Consider the following 27,050-nt stretch of genomic DNA (forward strand, 5'->3'; position numbering starts at 1 on the left):
TTATGGCCAGGTGATTGCACACCATAAATTTACATCCCTTGCTCATCTTAGCTGGCTGCAGCAAAGAGACCAGGAAAGACCATCTTTAGTAACAGCAAAGGCACCACACTGGCAGAAAGGTACCGAAAAAAATTGCAGGCAGGACGAACTGAACGGGAGACTTTAAATTCAAGTACTGTGAAAACACTACATACACACTGAGGCCCAGTCAACGAATACATGTACGAAGTCAAATACCTTATTGGATCCTACTAAGAGTTAGGCAAGAAGATAACCTTGCAAGTTTGTGCCAAATCAATATTGAAATGCAGCAGAAACAACTTTAACATGAAATCAGAAGTTAAATGCAAATTCAAAATACTTTTAAAAAAATCAGTACAGAATCAACATTTTTTCATTTTATAACTGCAGAATTTAGAATATTTAGGCTAAGGAGTTTAGGATCACCGAGCCTATAACATAGTAGAATGTTTCAAATATGGAGAAAAGAATATTGAATTTATCCTTCTCAGTTTTCTAGGTACTCAGGACCACATATAGCATCCTGCAATCTACTACACATTCACACATATCTGCACATATCATACTATGAATAAAAATCATAACAAATCTGAATTTCTTTCCCATTTCTCTGCAATTCTGTTTCCTAGTAACTGAAGAAATGAAAGAAGTTCTAGCTTTGAACCTCTTTAAAGGAATCTTTCTCTTATTATCCATTCTGCAACAATTAAAAAGGGCTTTGACATTTTCTATACTTAAAACATAAAACATTGCCTTCATTCCCTCCCATAGGTTTTCCACGCCAAATTTTATTCATGTTCTGATCACGGATACAAGAATTTTTAAAATTACAAAGAAGTGCTATTATCAGGCATTTGAGCCCCTCCCATGCAGTTGTCTCATATCACAAGACGTAAGAAGAAGAAAGCAATCTAATCACTGCTGTGAGAAACAGTATCTTAGTAAAACAGATTTTCAAAATTGTGTTTTCTTGCTTTTTTGTTCTTGTATGCAAATCGTTGCAGCATAACACACATTTGGACATTCATTTTCTAAAGTTTTCATCCCCTTGTTTCCTTGGCATCATTGCCAAATATGCTTGAAGCAGTTTCTTGGCAGGAACTAATGCACTTCTTAAATCTGTAAAAGGTGGCAAATTCAACTTTATCTTGCACACCACCTCTTTTTTAATTTTACCAAAATACAGCTATTATGAGAATGTTATGAGGCTACCAACAAAGTAGTGCACCATTATGCAGTGCAAACAATCACACAGAGTGCTCTGTTTCTTAGGAACAACAGTGAATTCCGCAAAAATATGTCCCATGTTTACTTCTGGTTCACCTTTACATAGGATTTGAAGTTCTCTTGTCCTAGGCTTTAGGTTCCACACTAGAAGGATATAATTAAAATAAAAGCAGATTTCTACCTTTGGTTTGAGACAGTAACAAGTATTAAAACAATTTATTAAAACAGAAAGACTTTCCTATAACATTTGGAGAAGAGGAAAGTGCATCTTGTAGGAAACCCCACCAAACAACCAATTTTTCCTTATTTTTACTTCCTGCTCAAGTTTCTATTTCCAAGTAGACAGTCACCTTTCAGAACAAGAAGCTGCGTGCACATCTGAACCAGGTGTCTATGGAAGACAATTGTTTATTTCTGTAGGCTCTGGATAACCCATCTCTCCCCCTAAAAGCCTAATCATTATCACTGAAATCTACATCCAGAGTATGCTGTTATTAAGCAGCTCTGCAGTGGAGTCGCTGCATCAGTTATCAGTTGCTGTATCCATCCTCTGCAGCCACACAGATAAGCTCCCAGTGTTCAAACACCCCTATCCTTCCATTCCCAGTTCTTTATCAGCATAACCCCTGTAACCACAGGCAACACCATCATGTCCTAACAGTGATTTAAGTGCCAGACCACAAACCCAAGGGAGAGGAGAAGTGTGCCGAGCTTCATCTTGCACTTTCTCCATGCACACAGTGGCAGAGGTAACCCAGCTGTCAAGCTTCAGTACTTAAGCAAAAATGACATGTAGCACTGGGCTGTCTGAGCAGATCACACCCTCTTTGTAAAGAAAAGCCACTGGACTTAAGCTGGCCCATAGACTCCTTTTGGAAGGTACAAAGTTAAACCAGCCAGCCACCATTTTAAAAGCCTTGAACTAATAAACCTATCAGCTATATTTCCCACTTTGGTACTGGAAATCAATTCAGACAGCACTTTAAGTTTTTTAAAGATTATATACCACTCCTGGATGGTTTTCAAAAACATAGCAAAAATACAGAACATATAAACACTGACCTTGTTTCTTTTAACCCTTCTTTCTGAATGACTTCCAATATTTGTTTTGCAGTCATTGGTGAGTTGGGGTACTTTTCCAATGCCTGGAAAGAAATAATAAATGTGTAAGTGACAAGACACAGCTGTCCTGTGCATCTGAAAGGTTATATGATCATGCAGTTTTTATCTAGTCATTTGTGAAAGGCAGGGAATGGTAGTGTTGAGACTGGAGTCCTCTGTCTGTTGGAAGGCCAGATACAACCCAGCAAACTGCAGCAAGAAAAAGATTTACTTGCTGGTTTTGTACATCATCTGCTACATCTGCCTGGGAAAAATTCTTACCAGGTTCCAAACACAAGAATTGAAATACACAACTAATTTTATGACACAGCAACAGATTTTCTTTTAGGCACAAGGGGGAAAAAAAACCCACAAAAACCCAAGGGAAAAAATAATAATAATACTAAAAAAGACTAGCACTTTCTTTGATTTTTATTACTTTAGAACTATTTGAGGTCATTTGAATATTCTACACTTAGGTTTCACCATGACCTCCGAAAAAAATTGGCTAAAACCTTCCATTTGTAGAGCAGGAGCTACTGTGAGAATTGACACGGTGAGGTTTCAATTTTAAAATGCTTTTTGCTTCTAAAAACAATGAAAAATGAAGCAGTCAGAACAGTCACAGCACATAAGATGCTACATGACAGAGTGCAGTATATTTTTCCAGTTCAGTTCAGTTTTCCACTTCTTTGCCTTTTCCAATTGAGCCCAAAGTAACTCACTCCTCTTTACAGATAGAACCATCTTGTATGGATTTTTCTGATTTTCCACTTCCTTTTTGTCCCCATCAGTTTTATGCTGTTAAACAAACAGCCATTCTTTTGCTCATGTGACGTGCCAGACTGACAGCCCTGGAAAATGAAACCTTTCAATCAGCAGTAAAAGGTGCTGCACAGGCCACGGCAATCAAGCTTCCCAGAGCATCTTGACCATGTATCTCAGCCAGAACTTGCATTTCTACCCTGTGCAAATATGAAAGCAGTTTGGTCCGATTCTATTTATCCTGAGCTTCTCTCTAGTTACCAAATGATGGCAAATGTGAAAGTAGCTACTACTACATGGATACCTGCCCACTAGGAACTAGAGACATCATCACATCCTATCAGCAAATCAAGCTGTGAAGGGTGCTAGCCAGGGCTGTAATTCATCTAGCTCACCTAAAACCAAAGCCTCCCTACTCACCACAACTTGACCAGCTCAGCCCTCTCCTGCCATTTTACAGTTCTGATTTACTGCCTGTTCTCTTTTGCAGCCAAAACACAGTTTACCAAATCCTTCAGTTCTTTGTTAGAGATGAACTTTGTATCCTTTATCTTTCAGTTCCATAAAGGAAAATGTAGAAGTGAGGGCTGCACTAGAAAGGTCTGGGAGCTGAACTGAGCTTATCTCGTGTACATTAGTAGGCAAGATTCAAAAGGGATCCATCAGGAAAGGAAAATCCAAAGGTGATTTGAAAGGAGAAAAGGAAAGAGTAAGAGTACAGCAATGAGTAAGGACAGAAGGAACTGCACACAGGGCTGGGAAGAGGGCCACTGCACAGCAAGGGAAGAGAAATGATATGATGTATTAGTGACAGAAGCACAATGACACATTGGAAAAATGACAATGTGTATAAAGACTAAGACTAGGATGAGAAAAGATTAATGGTGTGAAGAAACAAAAGTGGAAACTTTAACCTTCAGAAAAAAGACAAAGAAGAAGGACAAGGTAAAATGAGAACATACCAAAATAAAGGGAAAAAAAGAACTAAACTGGGAACATTCCAGAGAGCAAACTGGAAAGGACAAAAGAGGATACTACACTGTACTGGACACGGCTATGAAGGAAACTGTGTGCACTTGAAAGTGGGGTTACTCACTGTGGAGGATTCCCTGTTTCTCTTCCTGAGTACAGGCCCCTCAGCACACCTGGGCAGCTCCTCCCTGCAATTGAGAAAATTTGGGTAGCCCTGTCCCCTTCTCTACGACATCACATCCTACTCTATAAAGTCAGTAAAGTGCCAAGTATTACCATGAGAGTTCAACAATAACAGTAAGGAAACAATAAAGCTATGCAAACATCAGAAGTCACCCTGTCCTGGACAATGGGAGAAGGGAGAGCACTTTGTGCTGAGGAAGCTGCACTGAACTGGCTGTGGAAACAATGGCCAGACATATGGATAGGGAAGATCATCTTCACCAAACAACAATGAAACCAACAAGTAGGATGCGTAACACCACTACAGAAAGTTTAATGAAACCCACAGGGCAGATTTCAAATACCACAGTATGAAGTGAACACATTCAGGGTATAATGACAAACTGAAATGCAGAGTATGTTAGACAGGCTGAAAGTGCTGGGGTAAACAATTGCCCATTGTGTGGACTTGCTTTACGCCAGACATGTAGCGTGGGCTGCAGTTCATATACCCCATGAATTTAATTCTGTTCATCTAACCCTTTAAACCCTGTTATTTGAAGAAACTGTTCATACCCTAACAGAAAAGCATTAATTCTCCAATTCAAACACTGCTTAAATTGAAAATACTGTTATTGTGCATATGATTAAGTTTTCTTTATCAGAATGAAGATTAATTTAGCAGAGAACCTAAGTAAGGATGGGGTTTTTTCTGCCCCTCCCACTATCCTGTCTGTCCTCATCTCTATTCCCCCCCTGCCCCCAGTTTTAAGTTCACTGTTTATCACAGTAAGAAAATAACAATAATTACTTGTAAAAAACATTTCAATGATAACATCACTTTATTCCCTCAGTTACGGAAAATAGCATCAGAGTATTCTTTAAGATTCTGTGAGCAAATGAATACACTGAACTGATAATTACACTAGCCTATCTTGCCTCTGTGTCTCACCATTAGTACCGCTAAAAGCCTGCAATCCCTTTTGCATTTCCAAGACTTTTAAAAATAATATTAGAAATTCAAACTGAATAACTAACTGTGCCTTAAGGCAAGTAACACACTAAAATGCAGTAGTGTAGTTAAGTCACAGGCTCACAGGCTTCTCGGTCAGAAAAACTAATGCACATCGGGGGAGAAAGCTCTAATCTGTTTTAAATATCTTTCTCCTTCCTCCCACTCCATCCACCAACACTCATATCGTATATGGGCAGTGACTAATAACACTGAAATTAAAGCATGCCAAAGTACTGTCATGAAGAATATGACTGTTTCGATGTATTTTGTTAAGAAGGACAATGACAGAAGAATGGTTTGCACTGACTGCAACCTCTATCACAGAGGATCAAATATGCTCTATTTATTCCTGCCATTCAACCACAGCCTTAAAAAGGGACAGCCGCTAAATAACTGGGACAAATAATGTGATACCCATCAGGACAATCTGAAAGAGAACAGAAATAGTCATTGCATAGAACACATTCTTGGTGTTCATTCAAACCTGGGTTAATGGTTCAAAGAGAAGATGGCTCAGATCCTAACAAGCACAGTGGAAATCAAACCTCCCAGCAAATGGTAGCAGCCTGACAAATTGTTGTATTTGTGACACCTACAAGTATCAACTCACAACTTCATATTAAATAATCACACAAATGCCACAAACACACGTATTCCCAGTTTCATTGGAAAAGTCCTGTCAGTTATATGGGACAAGAAGAAAATACAAATTCCTTTTCTCACCATAGCATCTATCATCTTTTGTGTGTTGACAACTGCTCAAAAAAGATCAGTTGCCACACCAGGGGAAAAACACTTTCCAGTGAACTGCTAACAAGAAAACTCTAGTACAGAGTCAAGACTCTCAGCTTTGCATAAGAGAAATCCTGAATGCTCAGCTTGCCCACAGAATTGGAAGAGAACCTCCATATAAGTGATGGAATTGTTCGTCTAATTTATATACACTGACTACCTGAATAAAATCTGTCCAATCATTTGCATTTTAACCAGTAGAGGGAACACAGCAGAGGGACAGAGGGAAGAAAGGCAAACCAGAGAGTCAGCCCTCCTGCCACCCATAAACATTCCTGCAGAAAGTGGGAAGCTTTGCCTGCAGCTATCAGTTATTACACTGACAGAAAACAATTCTTCTAAACAAGAACCAAGTGTGGCCTGATACTGTGCTGTGGTCCAAAAGCAGCAGGCAGATCAGTCTAGTGGGCCTGATGATCCTGATTGTGTGACCAGACTATAGTTATCTGGAAGGGGCCAAAGCTTCTTCAGTTTCTGGAAGCTGCTGGCAGGGATCTGAAGGTCAGATAGCTGACAAAGATCAGGATCATTTTATCACATCTGCTTGGTCAAACCATAGTCTGAGCCACTAGTCATAAACTGAAGCTATTCTCCTTAGAACATTATTTAAATTAACTCAGGAGGAGAAGAAAGAGGAAGACTACAGTTATTCCCAGTGCTCCTACTCATCAGCTAAATATGAGTCAGGCTGAACTGCACAATGGACAATCTTGACTGCCCAAAGACAGCAGGGTGAATTTAGAAGAACAAAAAAAATAACTTTCCTTCTCCTAAGCAGAAAATATAAAATATTTTCTAGCCACCCATTACTAAATTAATGAATTGAAAGATGGAGTATCAAACAGGGTACAAGAACAGTGTCCTGGAAAAAATCCAGCATTGTCCTATCCAGCTGCTTATGTGAGGTTAACAGGAGGACTGATTTCTATTGTGGGAAATGCCCCACTAAAATCTTTTGTGTTCATTTTTGATTAACAGCTTTAGTCATTGGGGAATTATCAGCAGCCTGGTAAAAGTTCAAAGCCCTTTGTGTGAAGAAAGATGGGTAAATGGTTCAGAGAGGAGGGGAGGGTACAGAGTGGGGGAAGAAAGGAAGTGCATAGAGATGGATAAGGAGGCGAAAACAGTAAGGAGGAGTACAAGATAAATGAAAAATAGGAGTGATAAAAAGGGAAGATGCACTATGATCCACTTTAACACAAATTCTCACATAGATATTAGTAGAACTATTGCTGATGGTGATCAAGAGAAAGGTAAAGAGTAGTCTCCAGATACTAAAATATTAAAAGAAGCTGAAACGGGAATAATAATTCTCCTGGTAGGACTTTTGTCTTTGAGCAGTTGCAATTACAATAAGGAAATCCTACATTCTAAGTAGAAGAAAGTGCATTTCATAAGACATGTCTTTCATAGTATGCCCCGTACTATGAATTTGTCTTTGTAATCCATGTGACACCTACAGATAAGCAAGAAAAGTAAAAAAGGAAAGGAACAAAAACGTAACATGAATAAGAAAGCAACACAAAATTTCCATAACCTGCTGAAATATATTAAGTTTTAACAGCAGTTACGTGCATACTTGCTAGTGCACACTTTTTTTAGTTTCAGAGGTAATGTTACTGACCCGTAGAGTTCAAATGGTTTAAAATAATTTTCTCCAACTCTCTTTCACTCAGAAGTACTTCAATGTGAACTAGAGGGAACAAATGGTAAAGTATTTCCTGCAAGAGAATTTCTACTGCAGAATTTGCTTACAAGATGGTCTGAAACTGTCTAGCTTTGCTAACCTGCCATAAGATATGTAAGGCATGATCATCTCCTAAAACACTGAATGAAAGGAAAGAGCAAGAAAGAAGCTGAATGACTTCTTTGTTTATGCCATTGCTTTAACTGGATCATTTAAGGCCTGTTCTGAGATGTCTGAACATGTTTATTGTTCTTTTTAAAATTTATTTATAATGTCATATTTCAAACAGATAAAAAGGCAGCAACAGTGCTTTGGAAATTCCAGGTAAACTGTACACTTGACATTTTGAATTCAAAATGAACTGGATTAAAATTCAGTTTAAATTAAACATACAGTTGGGCTATTCCTTTAAAAGGCACAAGCTCTAACAGCAGTGACATCTTGCCATTGCTAGTGGTCTCAAAGATCAAGCCAGAAAATGTAAAGTTTTCAACCCTAAACAACTGACTTACAATAACTTATTGATCTGGTCTGACATACTGAAACAAATGGAAACCTTCGCACTTCTCTCTTTGCTAATGCAATCAGCCTGTCCAAGCAACCAGGAACTTCCACTTAAAGGCTCTGTCAGCACAGACCCATAAACACCTCTGTGACTGTAACAGCATGAACCTAGTGAGCATACAGAATCCTATCAGATTTCTGTAAGATCAGGATCAAAGATACCCCAGCATGATTTCAAACTTGCTATGCCAGTATGGGTTCCACTATTAGCAACAGAATTACCACTGATGATTTCAGTTCAAGTATCCAGATTCCCAGAATGACAGCTCAGTTCTGACAGGCTCAGTCCAGCCTCAAGATTTCTGATTAGCCCTGCAAGACATACCTCTTCTTGCATTCTACTCCAACACTGCATTGCCTCTCCCTCAGCCCAGCATTTCCCTACTCTCCAAGTGCTACTCTCATCTTCTGAGGTGATGCAATACCCCTAACTTCCATATCTCCCACCTTTCCACATCCCTACCAAAATACCTTTTCTTCCCTAGTCCTTACCACAGTTTGTACTGGGATATTCCCATGTCCTCTACCTCCTCAAACATGAGCACATTCATACAGATGCAATTCACTGCCATGGGTTCCCCAAAACCCACACACAGGTACACAAGTGCTGCCCAGGTAGTCAGCACTGAATACCTTGTCAGCAGCACACTGTACCTCTTAGGTGCTGACAGGACAAATTGTGTTGTCAACCTCCTGTGGCTTGTGGACCATATTCTTGGACTATTTAATTTAGAGTAGAAGTTTCATCAGTGCCTCCAGCTGAAAAACATGGGTCAAAGCTGTTTAAAACTATGAATCATTATTCCAGAGAAGGGACAAAGAGCAAAACACGGCTCTGCCGCCCAAAAATATTACTGAAACTGTACTCATTCGGTGATCACAAAGGCCACAATCCTGAAATGCCTCTGATTCCAGCAGGGATAAAAATTCTCCTTTGGCACTTACCCCTGTATAAATCAGAGACCATGCTTAGGTGACTGGAACTAATGGAGCTGAATGGACATGAGGGCCCTGTCAGCTGCCTTTATATTACAGATAACAGAAGAAAGAACTACCACCAGTGTGAATACATTCATCACTACCAAGGGAACAAAAAAACCCCCCAAAATACTAAGTAACATCAAACCTCAAGAATATTTGCTTCCATATATGCTGTTTTCTCTACTGAAAGATGATACAGATTATTTTTTTCTGAAAGGTTTGCTGTATAACTTACGTTTCATCATGGAAAAATTAAAAAAAAAAATAATTACAAAGAGTAAAACTTCCCAGAAAAATCAGAGAGAATGAATATGTGTTTATTTCAGAAGCTTTCATCGCTTAATTTCCTCAGGCAAACGTAATGTGTAAGGGCTACTTTTAATGTGAGAAATAAAATTCCTACTGGCTACTCTCTGAATGTACCAAATTTAACAGGAGGTGACAGTTGCGCCGATTTTCTTGCCACTGCTTTACTATCAGAGCTTATCTTGTTAGACAGTATCCTAAAGATACAGACCTAAGATTTCCAGAAGGCAAAAAAGAAAATAGAAAAAAAGAAAAAAGAGAAGCAAATAGAATACAAATAAAATATTTTAAACTATGCACTCTACATAAATATTCTTACATATTAGTTTGGGCTGTTTTGAGTATTTCATCCTGGTAAAACTCATACACTAAAAAGATAAGAGAAGTTTCATAATGCAACTGACATTGACTCCATTAACGCACCATAAATACATTTATGTTTCTAAAATACATTTAATGACAGCAAACATAAAACTGTAAAAATTATACTTCCACTTTAATTTTGTGGGATAGATGGCATGAAACTAACTCATGAAATTTACAGCACATGTTGATATTTAGGTGAACAGCCAGTATAAGTCACTCTTAACCTCACAAAGGAAGTCCATAAACTTCACAACTCGTTTGTCTGGATTGTTCCTTACTCACTGGGTGATACTCTTTTCAAAATAATAAGCAAATAGAGATGCAGAAAATAACTAAGAATATTTCTTAGTAATTTTATCCCAGAAAGAAAGACCAGAATGTATCTAATGCATGCAAAACCTGGAATGAAATTCCTAAGAGGTGTACAGCAAGCGGTAAAGCTGGAAAAAATAAAAGTCCCTTGCAATCACAGACACAGCAAAAAGGCACTTTCAGTTCTTTAAGTTTCCTGAGTCCACCTGTTTAAGTACTGGATGCAAAACGGAAAACCAAAACCTCCACAAAATGAAAAATTATGATTTCGGTATTGGTTTGATTTTTGATTTTTTTTTTTCGGGGGGGAAGGATGCTTGTTTGTTTTTTTATTTTACATAGGAGAGCTATTGTTTCTTGTCAGAAGAGACAATGGAAAAGTGCAGTCTTAAGAGTCCTTGGGTGTTACACACCATTTCCTTCCAAAGCTTGCACAATTATTTCACATCAGGTTTTATTAGTCTGAATCATGACATCATGATGTACAGAACAGAGTTCACTGGCACAATTCAGATCTACTGCTTAAATTGCTCTGAGAACAGATATGATAAGGCATGTTTTTGAACTAAAGAAATACAGCCTTCTCATAGAATGTGTAAAGAGAGAATTCTTTTGTTAGCTGTCAGTGAGATTTTGCTATCTCTGTTAAATATATAATGGTTAGTGTCATAACAAAGATCAGCCATTGTGTTATGGCATTTATCTTCATGAGTGAAGAGAGGAAGGGCTACTGTGATTTATTCTGTCTCTCCTCATGAGACGATTAATGTCATAAGAGATTAGTCTTCAGTACTGACTCGTATACAGAATAAAATACAGGGCAGGAGTGGGATGCTAGGCAGTTTTAATTGCCACAAATTTGGAAGCCCACATTACTTACTTACATATGGCATGGTTGACAATTAGTCATCTAAGATTTTCAAAAACAGAAGAATATTTTGCAGCTCAACAACTCATATCCATTTTGTGTCATTTATTTGTTCAGTCCTTTTCAGCAGTCTTTTCACACAGCCCTTTTCCCCATCTCATCACCTAACTCCACCCACACTTGTCCTCTTAAACACACCCTTTATTGGAGAACTGAAGTCCATATTGGTTGTTTATAGCAATTTTTGGTAGCATCTGTTTAAAGGTTTAAAAAATACACTATTTAACAACTATTACTAAGAAACATTTGTCACAATACAAGCAGATTATAAAGAACAAATAATGGCTCTGTATAAGCTGTACAAACAGCTTTCCTCAAGATTTGAGACAAGTCACATGCTCACCTCTTCCCAGCCACCTTGTAAAATAATCTGAACATCCTAAATTGAAGATAATAATCTTTCAAAAGCCTATCACTTTGGAGAAATACACACAGAATATTTTGTTTACATGCTGCCTGCTTCTTACGAAAGAAAATACTTCAAATAACTGTGCTGGAAAAAAAAAAAAAGTACCAACATCATAAGCAAAAGTTCTGTTAAAAAGGGAATAAGTATTTTTCTCCAGAAATGGCACACGAGTTGTCTGCATTTTCTTAAATGCATCTCTTCTGGATACTGCTAAATCATAAATATTCTTGATATAAAAGGGTCTTTTTGTTAAAAACAGAATTCTTTACCACTGGTGTACATCAAACAGGACACATTATTAAAAAGCTCTCACTATAAAGTGTTATCTTTATCTAGGCTTCTCAAATATTGACTTAAACATTTTTATCAGGTTGTTGATCACATCCACATTCAACGCGAACAGCAAACGAGACCAGTCCTGACAGTGAGACCAGACAGGTAACAGGGCAACATTATGGCAGGAAAAAAGTATTGTGAAAGCTAAGGACATTTCTTATTGATGGTAAGTGGATAGGAGAGAAAAATCAATGGGTCCTCATCAGTACAACTGTCTACCAGCTGGATGCTGATTTCCCTTAGAGATTAAAACCAATAGGAGCAATCACTTGGCACAGGTGTACAAATTCAATAGGACACCCAGCCTACAGAGAAGAAAAGTGAACAGTGACTTCAAAGCCGGATTTTGTGAAGAGATAAAAATGCTGATTGTTAAACCTACAGTTTGTAATCAGATCTTGAAACAAAATACAGAATGTGTCTTCCCCCATGGGGGTACAAACCAAAAACATTCAGGATAATACGCAATTGTTGTGAAGGCTCCAAACTCCTGACCCTACTTGAAGGAATTATTTTGAGCTGCAAGACTGGCTGACCCCTTCAAGTCAAGCTGGACAAGCACTGACCAGGTTACAGTGCAAGATGGGCATTAGCCACACACATAATGCAACTACCATCACTGAATGCCAGAATCACAACAAAGTAATTGGTCAACTGAGAGGAATCACAGAGGGTTTTATAAGGGAATATAAATACCGAGAATTCTCATAAAGCTAGGCTTCCTGTTCCAAGACAAGCTTCTATTTTTAAGGGCCCTTAACACCACAGTACATTTCTTATCCCAAGACCCCTCACTATACACTGAACAGATTAAACTGTTACCTGTTGGGATGGTGACTGTAAAGCAAGAAAAGCAAACAACGAAAAAGTAAAACATGGCTGTTATACAGTATATTCCACTATGGGTTTTATTCTTTTTCTATGTGAAACAACATAGGTACACATGAGGATCTGAGTTTTCCCAAAGTCTCATCTCCTCATCAAACGTAGCACTAAAAATTGTCAGCTCATAGGAAATGCTACTGGCAAATAAATTGAATGTCTGTGGGGTTTAGGCATGTAATTTTCTATTTAAAGTTTTAGAAGTTGATAATAACATATGTTTTAGCTGTATGGAAAAATTACACTGCCAAGACTTGGGCTTCCAGTGTAACTACTGAACTAACACTGTACTTTTGAAATAATCACAGAATTACAGTATCATTAAGGCTGGAAAAGACCTCCAAGATCATTGAGTCCAACCTTCGAGTGAGCACCACCATGCCAACTAAACCACAGCCATGTCCAGTCATTTCTTGAACACTTCCAGGGATGGTGAATCTACCACCTCCTTGGGCAGTCCATTCCAATGCTTAACCACCTTTTCAGTGAAAAAATTCTTCCTGATGTCCAATCTGAACCTCCCCTGGAACAGCTTGAGGCCTCTTGTCCTGTCACTTATTACTTGAGAGAAGAGACTGAACCCCACCTGGCTACAACCTCCTTTCAGATAGTTGCAGAGAGCGATAAGGTTTCCCCTGAGCTTTTTTTTCTTCAGGTTAAATAACCCCAGCTCCCTCAGCCACTCCTCATATGCCTTACTTTCTAGACCCTTCACCAGCTCTCTTGCCCTTCTCTGGACATGCCTCCAGCACTTCAATGTCCTTTTTGAAGTGAGGGGCCCAGAACTGGATACAGCTCTTGAGGTGCAGCCTCACCAATGCTGAGTATGGGGGGACAATCACTGTCCTGGTCCTGCTGGCCACACTATTGCTGATACAGGTCAGGATGCCATTGGTCTTCTCGGCCACCTGGGCACACTGCTGGCTCATATTCAGATGGCTGTCGACCAGGACCCACAGGTCCTTTTCTGCCAGGCAGCTTTTCAGCCACTCTGCCCCAAGTCTGTAGTGCTGTGTGGGGTTGTTGTGGCCAAAGTGCAGGACCCAGCACTTGGCCTTGTTGAACATCATACCATTGGCCTCGGCCCATTGATCCAGCCTGTCCAGGCCCCTGTGCAGAGCCTTCCTGCCCTCCAGCAGATTAACGCTCCTGCCCAACTTGGTCCATCCTCATCTACAAACTGAGGATGCACTTTATCCCTTTGTCCAAATCACAGATAAACATGTTAAACAAGACTGGCCCCATACTGAGCCCTGGGTAACACCACTGGTGACCGAATACCAGCTGGATTTAACACCATTCACCACCACCCTCTGAAGCTGGCCATCCAGCCACTTTTTAACCAGGGGAAGAATACACACATCCAAGCCATGAGCAGCCAGTTTCTACATAAGAATGTGTTCTAAACTGAGGGAGACAGTACCAAAGGCTTCACTGAAATCCAGGTAGACAACATCCACTGGCTTTCCCTCATGCACTAGGCTGGTCACCAGGTCATAAAAGAAGATCAAGTTGGTCAAGCAGGACCTCACATTCCTAAAGCCATTTTGGCTGGGCCTGAGCCCCTGGTTGTCCTGTACGTGCTACGAGATGGCATTCAAGATGATCTGTTCCATAACCTGCCCCAACACCAAGGTCAAGCTGACAGGCTTGTACTTCCCTGGATCCTTCTTCCAACCCTTCTTGCAGGAGGACGCCACGTTGGCCAAATTTGGGACCTCCCTGGTTAACCAGGCCTGATGATAAATGATGGAGAGTGGCTTAGTGAGCTCTTCCACTGGCTCCCTCAGTACCCTCAGGTGGATCCCATCTGAACCCATAGACTTCTGAGTCTCTAAATGGCACAGCAGGTCACTAACTACTTCCTCCTGAATTGCAGGGGGTCTATTCTGCTCCCCATCCCTGTCTACCAGCTCTGGGGAATGGCTGCCCTGAGGATAACTGGTCTTTCGGTTAAAGATGGAGAAAAAGGCGGCATTAAGTACTCCAGCCCTTTCCTCATCCTTGGTTACACTATTCCCCTCTGCATTCAATAAAGGATGGAGATTTTCCTTGGCCCTCTTTTTGTTGTTAATGTATTTATAAAAACACTTTGTATTATCTTTCACAGCAGTGACCAGACGGAGTTCTAGCTGAGCCTTCGCCATTCTAATTTTCTCTCTACAAGACCTAATGACATCCTTGTACTCTTCCTGAGTTGCCTACCCATATTTCCCAAGTCACAAACTCTCCCCCACCCCCTCCTTCAAGCTCCAGCAAAAGCTCCCTATTCAGTCAGGCCAGTCTTCTTCCCCAACTCATGTTTCAGCACACAGGGATGGGCTGCTGCTGCACCTTTAAGATTTCCTTCTTAAAGTATATCCAGCCTTCCTGGACCCCCTTGTTATTAAGGGCTGTTTCCCAAGAGGCTCTCTGAAACAGTGTCCTGAACATGTTGAAGTCTGCCCTCTGGAAGTCCAAGGCAGAAGTTTTGTTGACCCACTTCCCTACTTCACTGAGAAATGAAAACTCTATCATATCACGGTCACTACGCCCAAGACAGACTCAGACCTAGAATCCCCAACAAGAGGGGGTTTTTTTGTTGTTGTTGTTGTTCTAGAAATAACCTAGGCAATATAAATTGAAAACAATTCTGCAAATTCCAATAGGAGTTTTTACTATCAAACGAATGAGAAAATGTTTCAGATGACAAACTGTTGGTTGTGTTTTTTTCAATTATTTTAAAGGGATTACCTATAATTTCAACAATACTCCTTTGGCTAAGTTAGACCATAGGGTAACTTCTTCTAAAAATAAACAGAATGCAACATAATGTAAACATAATACTTCATTTCTAAGACAAAGGCCCTGTCTTTTACAAAGGAGGGAAGACAGATTTTTTTTTTCCATCTTGGGGTTTCCTTGCAATTCTTATACTCCCAAAGCCTGAGAAAAATCCTAACTTTAAAGATGAAGGTTTGGGGACTTTTGCTGATTATCTAATTAAGAGAAATGGTAGCAAAATTAATAAATAAACAAATTACATGCAATTTTATCCTTGAACTGAGAAAGTCAGGGGTTTTCTCATTTTTTCATTGTTGGTCAGATTTTCTCCTCCCTTAGTATCTTTGCTATTCTACCTCTCATTGGTACAACAACATCTCCATTTTATTCAGTTTCCCAATGCAGTGCTGTCATTTTTCTCCCTAGGATTACATCAGTATCACCCAGGCACACACTCTTTTCACCACATGACATGCCAACAGACATAAACCCAGTTTCATTATCTTCTACTAATCCCAAAAAATGTATGCAAGTACTAAAAGTAATAAGCTTCATAACTATTATTATGTATGTATGGAGCATTTAAAACCTCATTTTTTTTCAGAACATTAAATCTCAGAATGCTTTCCCCAGATCCCTTCCCTCCTCCTCCACACCCATATTTTTCTATAAAATTAAGTCCAAAATTTAACAACACTTTAACACATGAAGCTTCTTGCCATAACAGCTCCAACAATGCTAATTACAGCAAACAGGTGCAGTGTTTTTTTAATTTTCTTAAACCTCTTATTCTCTTTGTAGCTCCTTTAGAACCATTTTCCAACCACCATGCATATATACCAACCTCACTTATCTAGGCAGCCTATTTTGTAGATCTGGCTCAAAATGATGACAGGAGCATTATTTCAGTCTACTTAATATTACTTTAAATAGCTTGAAACTTTCTCCTACAAGCTCAGACACTAATATAATGAGTTAGCACATAAAAACTACAGTATGAAACTGAGTCTGTCATCATTAAGGACAGTTAAAATTTACTGCACAGATTGATATTTATTTTTTGTTTTGGTTTTATTTTATTTAATGGAAGTGTTGAAGACTCTGAAAATTATAGAACCATAGAATGGTTTGGGTTGGAAGGGACCTTAAAGATCATACAGTTTCAAATACCCAGCCATGGGCAGGGACACCTTTTACTAGACCACATTGCCCAAAGCCCATCCAAGATGGCTTTGAAGACTTCCAGGTATTGGGCATTCAAAACTTCTCTGAGCAACCTGTACAGTATAATGAGAATGTTTTGAAAATGCATCAAACAGTATTTCCAAGCAAAGTAGGTAACTCTATGAATTAATGGAGACAGAAGTGGGTTTTTTTGCAAAATAACAATTATTTAATTAAGTATTAATCTACAAAAAAAAAATTAATCTAACAGGTCCCTGAAGAAAAAAAGTGTTTTTATTACAATTTTATCTACTTTTACTAAGGTATCTTGGGTTGTTTTTTTGGTTAGTTGGTTTTTCTAAACAGATTAAAAGTCAGTAAGATAATGCTTTTCTATCTTTCAAAACCCATACAAAACATTTTTGATTAACTTTTTGGACTCTATTACTTCTAATTTTTTCTAGTTCCCCAGCTTCTACTGGAGTTTCACTGTGTAGTTCACAGAGCAGTTTAAAGACCACCGTTTTGGAGTCCACGGAACACAATAGCTCAAATTGTTGCTCAGACACTCACTTTATCCTCAAGGCCTTTCACTCTGCCCAATCGTATTATTGCTTATCTCTTGTCCTACATCCTGCACCCTTCAGTCAGTTATGCATCTGTTTGTTCACTTCTCCCACATTTATAATCTCTTTCACTGGAAAACTCCCCATACAGCAGTATACGAGTTCTGAAGTCTCCTCTTCAGGTGCCAATGCTGCTGCGGACCTAGAGGCTAAATTAACAAGCCACCATGGTTACAGTTAACATCAAACATTTCCTGCGAAGGGCTGAGCAATAAATCGCACAGGTACTGAGAAGTTCGCATGGAGTTACTTAGTAAATGCAACAATCATCCGCGACGCGTGTATAACAAGCATGCAGTAACTTGCACAGACAGATTGATAAAAATCTCCGAGTTTACTTTAAGAAGTCACAGCCTTCTACTTCTTAAGTGCTTCTACAAATCTAAACCAGAGCATGTTTTAACATCACAACCACTTAGTAGGGCTCACCGTCGTTAGAACTCTGTCTCATGAAGAGCAGGAAAGATCCTTCTTCATAAAGTAACTGCAGTGTTCAAGCTAGCTTAAAGCAGTAATTCCTTTTTCATTCAGTGCCTGCTCTTTGGGTGTCCATCCCATGCTCTAAAAGTGACAGATTTCACTAACAGAGTTTCAGTAAAGGCAAGGAGCATCAAGACAAAGTCATAAGGTTGGTTTACATTCCATTCAGATGGGTAGCTCTCATTCCAAAAGTGATAGGGGAAATTGGAAGTGTGCCAGCTGATCCCTGAACACTGACTGGAGGAACAGCATTTTAGCATGAAGAATTTGACTGGCAAGACAAAACAACCACAAAACTGGACCTACCCAAGAGGTGGAAACAGCATCCACTTCTTGGTATCAATAACTGTCTACCCAAAGGACGCTGAGCAGATCAAACGTCCAGTAAGGTAGCCTATTCTCCAAGTCAGTTTTACAGGCCTGTAACCCAATACTTGAAAAAAAAAAATATATATATATATATGTATGTAGAAAAGATTTGGTCTGCTAAGTCAGGAATTCAAGGGGTCATATCAAAATATTCAATCCTTACTCTGTCCTCCCAACAAATATTTCCTTTTGGGATACCTGGCAAAAAGCACTTTAGTTATTGCCCAGGAGGCCACTGTTGTACTGTGATCTGTATTCAAAGTCTCCAGCTGCACAGATGTACTAGGCAGGGCGAACGAAATCATCACAAGAATCTCCACCATTATTTCAAGAGATCAGTAGACCTATCAAAGGCAGCTCATGCTCTACGGTATCACTGCCCTCTTGTTTTCTATGATCTGGCCTGATGGACCCAAGCTTTTGCTGAACTGCCCAATCATTCTGCTGACATGTCCTTAACAGACAGGAGATGTTTAGCAATGCAACACAACTTGACAGCACAGCATCCCAGGAACAGGAAAAAAAAAAAAAGACAAGCAACCTGTTGGACAAGGATTGTCAATGTAGCAAAATCAGCTATTTTTCTTATTCTTGACCAAAAACAAACAAACAAACAAACACCAACCCAAACTTTAAAACCAAGAGACCTCAGTACAAGAACAATCTGGGCAAACACTTGGTAGTCCCTGACATCTTCAGAAATGTACACACCTGTGGAGCCATGGAACATCTTGAAACCAGTAATAAAAAGGTATTAACATCTCTTCAATATAAACTTATTTGAAGATTTCTTCAACAGTGAATTATGGAGCTTGTTCCACAGATAGACAGTGAGCCTCACTAAGTTATTATACTTTTTTTCTTCCCAAAATAGAAGATGAGTGCTTGCAAGATGTCTCAAAAATCTGCATTATGAATGACACAAATTATGAAACAGATCAGAATGCATTAAGCACTACTGCTCTAGAAACAACCTGCTGCAGCATTGCTATATCAAACTGCCAAAAAAATCAAGCGTCTAAGTCCAAAATGCCTCAAAATAAACAGAGAATATGAATGAGAACCACTAACTGGACACAGAATTCTCAATCTGTACAAGAAAATTGATGTCTTCTGTCTGGTCACTGTCAGAAAAAAAGACTTAACAATGCATCTGAATTCTAAATCATACCCATTGGACAACTTTTCATAATCATTTCATTTTCCTAGTTCCCCCAATTTTTTAAGTAGAATGTGAATTTTCACAAAAAAAGATCAGATTGTGGCAAAGGCCACACAAGTCATAGCTTCTATGGGTAATGTAAGTTACCAAGAAATTTTACTGATTTCACAGAACTGTAACTAGTGTGACTTCTTTTCAAGTTTAAACAGACAAGGTGACCTTCAGGCCCTTTCCAACGTTACCTTCTATAATTATCAGAGTAACGCTCTAATTAAGATGCTTTTCTCACTCTCGAAACCAAATTCCAAAGAGGTTCACATTGGTCTTACCTGTCTAGAATTTCTAAACGATAGAAATGTCAAATGAGGTTCAAGAAGTTGGTATGATCAGGGAACGTCATGATTTTGAGATAGCTGCCTATCTGAGTCTTGCTTCAGAAGTATGACAGCAGGCTATGGATAGTAAGGGTCTATTTTCTCCCACTACCCTTGCTAGGCAATATTGGCAAGCAGGTAGAGTGAGATGGAATGTCACTTGCTTCTCTGATACAGCAATGCCAGCAGCTGATGGATAACTGGGAATTCTGAGGCATAAAAAGAATTAACATTTATCCAAAACCAGATACAACAGACGTTCACTTACAACTGATGGTACAGAAAGATAAATAATCAAAACAGGAAGTTAACACTTAATGAAGAATGAAGCTAAGTATTTTGGCAATACAATAGTGGTAGAGCCTCATTTTATATAAAAAGAAGGTTCAAATCACAAAAACAAGAACAAATCATATGGAATATGAAAGTTGACTGTGATTTATTAGAGTTCTAGACATTTTACAAGGCATCTCACCACCTATGTGAACCACTACACAGTCAGGCAGGCTCTCTAGACTGCTAAGTGTCAGCTGAAATGGAGTAAAATTTTGACCTTCAATGTTTGATATATACTTCAGTTAAGACTCTCTTCCCTCTCTAGACATCAAGTTACACAGAAAGCTAACTAGGATAAAACAAACAACCCCTGACTAGAATGATTGCTTCACTAAATTCCTGATCCTGTCTATACTTAGGCAAGATCAGAATAGAGAAAGAAAACAGCTTTGAGGTCTCTGAAACAAATAATCTAGTAGCTCAAGATCTTGTCTCTCAAGGAACACTTCCGAAGTCATAGAGGTTTAGGAACTGCTGTTATCTGTAAGTCAGATTATGCTTTATAGGATGCAACTGTCATCCACAGGATAATGATCTCTAAAGCTGAGCTCTACAAGCAGTGAGGAGATTCTCATCATCACAGGCTTGGCTAGGAAGACAAGTTTTAAAACAGAGCATGTGATACATGCCTTTTAAATAAATTACATTCTGATGCTCCAAAATCATGAATAATAATCTAGGACATGACCTAGAATGTCTTCTAGAGAGAACTATAGCCCAACCCTCTGACGAGTCTGATGATTCCAGAGCAATAGACTGAACTGTGGTGCTGATCCGGGCAGATGCCGTCAGACAGAAAACTAAACTCAATGTTGCGCTACAAATCAAGTCTTTTCAGACACCTGAGGTACAGGAGGCCACATGACAGTCATAACCTGCAATCTAACAGCTGGATCCCGTACGTTAAAAAACTCATGTAAAAGGTCCTCCAATATTGAGGAAAGTTACATGCCAGAGTCCACACAGATTTTGTCCTGTTGAGCTCAAGCGATTAGAAAGAGCTGAACTGCTAAGTTCAAGGATGGAAACATTAGATCACCCAGAGATTCCTGTTCCAACGTCAGAAACATCAGAACTGGATGGAGCTGCTCTAGACCCCTTCTAGAGTGGGTGGATGGAGCTGCTCTAGACCCCTTCGACACTAAGTGCCACCCCTAATTGCAATCAGTGGAGACACCAAAGAAGCTCCATAAAGACAGCATGCACTGCCAGATGGCTTATTAACTGTCTCCTGACACTCATGATGCCTGTGCTAAAGCACTACCACCATTCTGAAAGTCATAGGTCATTCTTTCAAACTAAGATTAGCTTCAGGGTAATCAGCAGGCACCTCTCTACTGTTTTTCCATTCCCAGCAAGTACATCTCCTCCCAAGAAAGCAACTCCAGCAACAGAAAACTATCTAGCAGGACTTTGCAAAAACAGAGCAGCCTCAGAGGGACAGTACACCAATGATCTGGGGGGAGGGTAATCGTAATTCAAAGTTGTCAAGTGATTAAATGGGCCACTTATGAACAAACTGTTGCACTGGAGCAGCATTAGGATTTGCTACCTGAACTAAAAGGATAAGCAAATGGGCTGTACCAGGATGTGCTGCTTATTATTCTGCCTTTAAATTTGAAGCTGACCCAGAGTGAAGGCTAAGGTATTTGATTCCTTCAGTCTGCAAGTTCCTCAGAAGGAAGATTTGCTCCGTTTCTAGTGGAACCCATGGAACCATAATGAAATAACTTCCACTAATCACATCCTCTCCAACGTCTTCGTAGCACAAAAGGAGGCCTCTATTTAGTTATTGCTATTTACAGGGAATGCCAAGATTATCATCATCATACCCAGCAAAAGGGAAAACACCTTGAAGTTTACAACATTAAAAAAAGAAGAAAAAAAAAACCTATTACTCCAAAGCCAAGAGGTCAAGTTTAGCAAATGATTCTCCAAGTGACTGCTGATCACAGTATAAAGAACAAAGAAAAGTTTCATCAGGAAGGACAGTTAAGTTTGGCTTTCCACCCTGAGGACAGCATGCTACCTAGTCCAGACTAGGATGCTGCAATGACATGTTTTGATCCAGGGAAGTGGTGAACTGGGCTAGCAAATCCAAAGGAACCTAGCTGTGAAGGGTGAGCAGGGTGTGGTTAGTGGAAACTATTTCACTGTGGTTCCACAGGTTCCACATGCAACTGACCAAATTTTTTGGAAGAAAATAGATCAGTTACTTCAACAGAAACATGCCATATGTCAGGAAAATACTGGCTCTTCTACAGAGAAAGGCAAGTCAGATGACACTGGAAACATTCACTCAACATTAAATCATACCTTAAGGCACCGAGAACACCTTCACACTATTGAGGAATGCTCATATTTAGGTTCCTGTAAGGGTATCTCCTATGTAACCCTGCTTTGATAGAAGTAATGTGAAATTACTGAGAACAGGTTCCATTCTTGGGTCAGGTTCCTGCCCACCTAAAGGTCTGTGACGCCAAGGATTAAAGGGCTGTCTCAAGACAAAGAGTTAAAATCTCATTTTTCTCCATCTACCATAGAAAAATGCAAAAGGTGAGCTGTAATAGATGAAATTCCTATTTTGTTTGTAGATCACCTTTTAAAAAGCATGGGTTTAATATTTTTTATTTTAATAGTGTTATTTCATACTAACAAAAAAACCTACCAAGAAGGTAGGAAAAAAAAATAACTTCAGGTTCAACATTGTCTAACAAGCGCAAAAATTACTTTGAATAAAACAAACTGAAGGAAACCCTAGAGCAAACCAAAGTAAAATATAGCTCTTCAAAGCAGCATTGATTGTGGATCAAAGGGAAAGGCCATCAAAACTTCCCAAGCCACAATGTTTCTGCATGTCTGAAAAAGAATTAACTTGGAACAAATATGGAAATAATAGTAGGTCTCTGTTAAGCCAACAACAAAGAAATCCTTAATACCATAAAACAAAGTTATGTCAAATCTCCCATTTTTAAAGATACACGAAGCTCCTTTCTCACAATGCTTTAAAATGCTATTTATAGTAAGAAAAGCGAAGACTTAACATAAAAGTCAAAGGGATTATCATCACTAGTTTAGCTACACAGAAGTTACTCTTTTACTTTTTTGTTTCATCCGCAGTCTTCAAATATGAAGATGTAGTACAAAAATATTTCCATACCGCAATATGATCTGTTTCAACTACACTATCTCAGCCTACCAGATGAAGCAACAATCAGCTTTTGGACAGTCAGCCACATTAAACAGAAGCATGCAAGCTAACAATTCTAATGGGCTTTTGTTGTTTTTCATGGTTTTTTTTCAGCATCGGTTTGCTTATTTAATGAGTATAATTTTCTTAAAGTTTACAAGAGCAAGTGAATAGCTCTCAATTAAGAGCTGGATCCTGTCAGGAGACAACTGCGAAAAACACAAGAATTTAGGTATGAACATTAGGCACCCAATATGCACGTCAACTGAACCACAAGGACTCTTCATAGCACCGTAAAGCACGCAAGTCTTCAAGAACACAAGAAAACCTTTCTTTCAGAACAAAATTTGGAGAAGAACAAAAATACTAGAGAGGCAATCCAACACATGAATAACCAAACAAGCACTACTGTTCTCACTCTTGGGATTTTCTTCAGCTTTACTATCAGCTAGTTGCAGAGACTGGACTGAACTGCATTTCAAAATACGACTTACAGGAAAGGGCAATAATAAGGGCAAGCTATTCAGAAAAGGAAAAAATCCTTTTAAAATGTTGCCATAAACTATCACCCTTCATAGGCAGATGGTCTGTGCTTCTCAGCTCTGCATTCCCAAAGTGAGCAGCCTCCACTCATTTTGTTCAGGCCTCTTTCCGCCTTCTACAAATAACAAAAGGATTGTGTCTAGAAGTCAAACTATAAAAGTTGGATCACTGCAACCTACTTAAAAACTATTTGCCACTTGTGTGGCATAGTATCCTTCAGCACGTTTTGGTCTCAGTATTTTTCATTTCATTATTTTTTATGCAGAATTTTATGGCATTGAATTATTAAGAGGCAGAATTCGCTATTTCAGGACTTTAGGTAACAGCTTGAGAGAGTTCTTGTGAAACTAAATGTATAAAAGTTTTTTCAACTGAAAGGAATCACTACAAATTGCTTTAGCTACTCAAGTGTTTAACCTTTCTTTTCAATTTTAATGAGTTCCATGTATGACCAGAAAACAACAATACGGTTACATCAAATGACGATCAACTATAAGACAGGATGTTTCTTCTCCTTCCTTGAAAGATTTTCTTTTGTTCTTTTAAGTGTTCTATCTTAGTCTATCAGACACAAAGAGCAGAAAACTCGTATGGAGATAATGCCGTTGTCATACATAAGCACTGCTGTAGTCTGCTGCAAAGTACAAAGTTGACATATTGGGTCTACATCAAAGATATGCCCTTTGGCAGGTTGCAAAGACAGGTTGCAACTTTGTCCATAAAAATGTGCGTTCTACAAAATGGGTTCTGTAACATGAACTGTTAGTGGTATGCCACCATTCCATTGATCCTGCACATGCGTTCATTTCTCAGGAATGCTTGTAAGCTGGGCTATGCCTTGCCCTAAGATAAGCAGACTTGCATGAGGAAAAAAGCAGCGTGTCGGAGACAGAAAGATTCAACTCTCTGCAGGAGACTTCTTCCATAAAACACAAGTTGTGGTACAGGGCATGCCAGTGGTTCCTGCTTTACTGCCTGTATCACATACGTGGTATTTACAGCAAGAGATTAAAATTGGGGCAGTCCTTTCCTGCTTATGTTTTAAAAATTAAGAGAACAGCTTGAAAAAACACTGCATTGCAGGAACTTAAGTTTTTAAAGACTCCTTAATCAAATACTAAAAATTAGTAAATACAACAGTTTGGAGCCTCACCACTTCCAAGTTACAATGTATTTTAAGACTGCCATGTAATATATTGTTCTGAAGTACTTCTGCTTCTTTCATTGTGAATGTGGGAATTGGAGAGCTGTGTAACAATTTCAGGCTCGAGTCCAGTTTTTGTACTCCTTTTTATCCATAACTATTACATGGTGCATTATGAGTTTCAATATAGATTGAACACAGAGACATGACCATATCAATTTCTCTCATAATTACTGTGAGAGAAGCAGTAATAGAGAATGAATGAGGCAAAAGTGTAGCCACAGAAGGAAGATGATTTTACAACTATGAAACAGAACTACTACAGAGACGCTGTTGGTACCATAACTACCTCTCCCACAGATTTCCTGAACAGCTTTGAGTAAGGTACTTAATCTTTCCATGCCTCAACTCGGCATGGGTAAAGCAGAGGTCAAAATACTTAACCTCACAGGCATGTTGCAAGTATAGAAACATTTGCATTTGGGAAGCTACTGGGTGCTGCCAATAGCAGCTGCGTACGTACGATTGAAATATAAAACAAAAATCTGCTTCAGCACTGTCTGAAAGCTGTATAAAAATTAAGTACAGCACCTCACAACAAACAAAGAAAATAAAACTAAAATTCAGCAGCTCTAGTGAGTGAACTTAAAATGCTTGGGAAACTAGCATGCAAGTACAGCATTTAAAGTGCACAACAGAGTAATAAAACAATGCCAGCAATGTTACCTCTGTCATTTCACACTTTTTAGCACTTCACTTTGAAAGCCCAATATTGTTGTAATGTAAGGGCTTTTGTAAAAAATTAACACATAAATATTTGTACAGCTCCTGTATGTATTAATTCACCCTCTTCTTCCTAAAAATAATTCAGCAGCATACAGTTTTACAACATATTGATCTAGGTAACTCATGAGTCATTTTTTGTGAGTAGGTATCAATCACTTCATTGTTTACTTGTCTGTGAAAAGAAATTGATTTTAATCAAACCTTGCAGTAATACCTTATTGATGTACCCCAAGAAAACAAAGTCATAATGAACCATCAGGGTCCAAACATAAAACACTGTAAGGAGCAGCAATTTTGGCTTCAATCTTTCATTGTGATTTGCAAACATACATGACCATAAAAGTAGTAATGCCCAGTGCAAGACTGTAGTTGGTCTGAGCAGCAACACATTCACATAACAGACTTGGGGCAAGCTCTACAGAACTTGACAACCCCAGGAGGCTGGACAAAACCACACTGTGGACCTTGTGTACCTCCACCACTTATTTACAGCATTGTATCAGCTTACATTTTACTTAATTTTAGCAAATCATGATTCTTCTGTGGCAAATGTGAGGTAATACGACATCATGAAATAAGAGTCTTAGCCCTTCTCCAAAGCAATGGCTCAGCCTTTGTTCTCCAGAGGCTTTAAACTTTTCCATGTATTCCACCACATGGGAATAGCAATTTTACTTGATACACAATAAATCCTTTTATGTGCGTTTGTCAAACAAAATACAGCTTACAATGATAACTGCAGCAGCAACTTGAAAGAGTAAAGTTAGGATAGCAATTGATGTATTTTATAGATTTTTGAATACACGCTGTCAGTTTAAAGCACAGAGAAACGAGTACTGTAGCAACATCCGCTGCCAAAATTATTCTGGCAAAGGTGAGTGTTTTACTGCAGTTAAACTTCTGTTAAGATCATGAGAAGACATGCGGACAGTAGCGACACCATATCAGAACATCTTCACTAATGCTGCATTCTTACAAAATGTTGGGAGATGTACAGTGAGCCACATCAGAATTTAGCGCTGCCCAAGCCTACGAGAATACCTCGATACAGCTTACAGAGACATCTATAGGTAGTGGCTGTCTAATACCTTATAATTACTTACATAGGAGAGAGGCTGAACTTCCTATCTAGGAATTCATATAACAAGGTGAAAACATTTTTACCAGAAAAGTGCTTCACAAATTAACTAAACAAATAATAGTAATAAGATATCACTATCCATTACCAGAAAGAGATGCAACATTAGTACTGGCACGTTACTTAAGCAATTCAGTCTGTATCAGAGG

General features: G+C 38.9%; 1 protein-coding gene across 1 annotated transcript in view; it reads right to left on the reverse strand.

Moving 5' to 3' along the window:
• ASXL3 (additional sex combs like 3, transcriptional regulator) overlaps positions 1–27,050 on the reverse strand; it is a 132,562-nt gene that overhangs the window by 103,198 nt on the left and 2,314 nt on the right. Inside the window, exons 2-3 of the mRNA XM_017833522.1 lie at positions 2,311–2,393; positions 1,973–1,975 (exon numbers count right to left, since the gene is read on the reverse strand). Of these exons, the coding sequence (XP_017689011.1) occupies positions 1,973–1,975; positions 2,311–2,366 (59 nt within the window). The 5' untranslated portion in view covers positions 2,367–2,393. The remainder of the gene's footprint in view (positions 1–1,972; positions 1,976–2,310; positions 2,394–27,050) is intronic.

This window comes from Lepidothrix coronata, unplaced genomic scaffold (genome assembly GCF_001604755.1).
Source record: "Lepidothrix coronata isolate B3197 unplaced genomic scaffold, Lepidothrix_coronata-1.0 Scaffold6, whole genome shotgun sequence".
NCBI classification, from domain to species: Eukaryota; Metazoa; Chordata; class Aves; order Passeriformes; family Pipridae; genus Lepidothrix; species Lepidothrix coronata.